Source organism: Hibiscus syriacus, unplaced genomic scaffold, assembly GCF_006381635.1.
Source record: "Hibiscus syriacus cultivar Baekdansim isolate YM2019G1 unplaced genomic scaffold, ASM638163v2 tig00112678_pilon, whole genome shotgun sequence".
In the NCBI taxonomy this organism is placed as follows: Eukaryota; Viridiplantae; Streptophyta; class Magnoliopsida; order Malvales; family Malvaceae; genus Hibiscus; species Hibiscus syriacus.
Window position 1 is genome coordinate 138,593 of NW_024063382.1, and position 1,893 is coordinate 140,485.

General features: G+C 33.1%; 1 protein-coding gene across 1 annotated transcript; it reads left to right on the top strand.

The window, feature by feature from the left end:
- The first annotated feature begins 529 nt into the window (after window positions 1-529).
- On the top strand, window positions 530-1,316 carry LOC120182521 (21 kDa protein-like). Its single transcript, XM_039187478.1, has one exon. The coding sequence runs from the start codon at window positions 558-560 to the stop codon at window positions 1,176-1,178; it is 621 nt and encodes a 206-aa protein (XP_039043409.1). The 5' UTR covers window positions 530-557; the 3' UTR covers window positions 1,179-1,316.
- The last annotated feature ends 577 nt before the right edge of the window (window positions 1,317-1,893 follow it).

The window sequence follows — 1,893 nt, forward strand, 5'->3', positions numbered from 1 at the left end:
GATTCTTAGACAAAGTAATCACTTTCTACTATTGTAAAATAGTGTTGATTTTGACAGTTTTCCCATCATCATTTCTTGTTTTAGGGTAAATTATAAATTTAGTCAATAAATTTTATTCTCTTATTTTATTTATTAAATTTAAAAAAAAATTAATTTTCTCATTAAATTTAGTACATTAAAATTTTTTTTTTGTTACTTTATCGTTAAATAGTTAATGACGTTAAAATAATGCGTTTTTAGAAAAATCAAATTTAAAACATCATTGTTTTACATCTATATAACAATCTAATTATAACTTTATTAGTGAGAAAACGACCGAGTAACCAAAAATATATAATGCATTAAATTTAATGAAGAAATTAAAAATATTTTAAAAATACAGTAAATAAAATAAAAGAGAGTAATGTTTAATTACCAAATTTATAATTTATCCCTTATTTTATTATTCACCTTAATATCATGCTTTTCCTTCTTGACTCGTGGGAACTACAACTTTTAATTTGTCTATAAATCAACCGTGTTTTCACATCTCTGAAATCAGAGAGAAAAGAGAGAAAATGGAAGGTTCATCTTTACGCCATGGACAGGCAATTCTAGTTCTGCTTGTTATCCTTCAATTCACCACCTACATAGTGCTGAGCTCAGCTGATGCACCATTTGACAACCAAAGAAACATTGAGTACATCAGATCTTCATGCAGCTCCACAACTTATCCCAGATTGTGCAACCGCTCACTCTCGATCTACGCAAGCAGAATTAACACCAGCCCCAGATTGTTAGTCCATACTGCCCTAAACGTGACCCTCAAAGCCAGTATATCAACTTCGAGGTTGATGGTAAAGATCTCGAGAATCCATGGTTTGAAGCCTAGGGTATCTGCTGCCATGGCGGATTGCGTCGAGGTGAGCGGAGACTCAGTAGATGAGCTACAACAGTCTAAAGGAGAACTTGATCGAATTACAAGCTCAAATTTTGCCCTCACAATCAGTGATATTCAGACCTGGGTTAGTGCAGCGCTGACAGATGAAGATACTTGCATATATGGATTTTCTGGGAAGTCCATGAACGGATATGCAAAGACTACAGTAAGAAAAAGGATTATTAAAATTGCACATTTGACGAGTAAAGCCCTGACTCTCATTAACAAATATGCCTCAACTCAAAGTAGCTTACCTTAAGGAAAGTTTGCAGATCATGTTGTGAAATGCATTAAGGGGATACGAAATTTTAGTGTGTCAGAAGTGTGAACTGTTTGTGTAAATGTACTAGAATATCTAGTTGTGGATCAAGGTTTAGTTTTCAATCTCGTTTCCCAACTCAAAGTTACTTTTAATTATAAATGTAGACATCAATTTTAATCATGTTTAGAATCCATTTTCAAACATAGGCTTGAACCAAATCAAACCCAACTCTTCTTAGACCGACACAAAAAATTCACCTAGTCTATCCAGACCTAAAAATCAAAATTCGAGTCCAAACTCGAATCCAATCACCCCTCTCAATCAATCGCCGATGGGATGATGTGTGTTGTGCAATGTTCGAGTATCATGAGTTCATGACCACGAAAAAATGAAAACATGAAAAAACTTTCATCTCAAAATCAACTATCCATTTACCAGAAAAATAAATTATAGTTTAGAACCTAATCAAGTAAATTAAATATTCTTGGAACAACTTTCATCTCAAAATCAACTATCCATTTGCCATAAAATAAAATATAGTTTAGAACCTAATCAAGTAAATTAAATCTTCTTGGGTTTATTGTATTTCTCGTACAACTCATAACAATTAGAGGAGAATTTTTTTTTTGAGTTGGACATGAAGGGCAACGCTCTTCGTGAACAACATCCTGTCAACGCTACATTGGAGTGGTTTGCGAAAAGATTTTGGGAG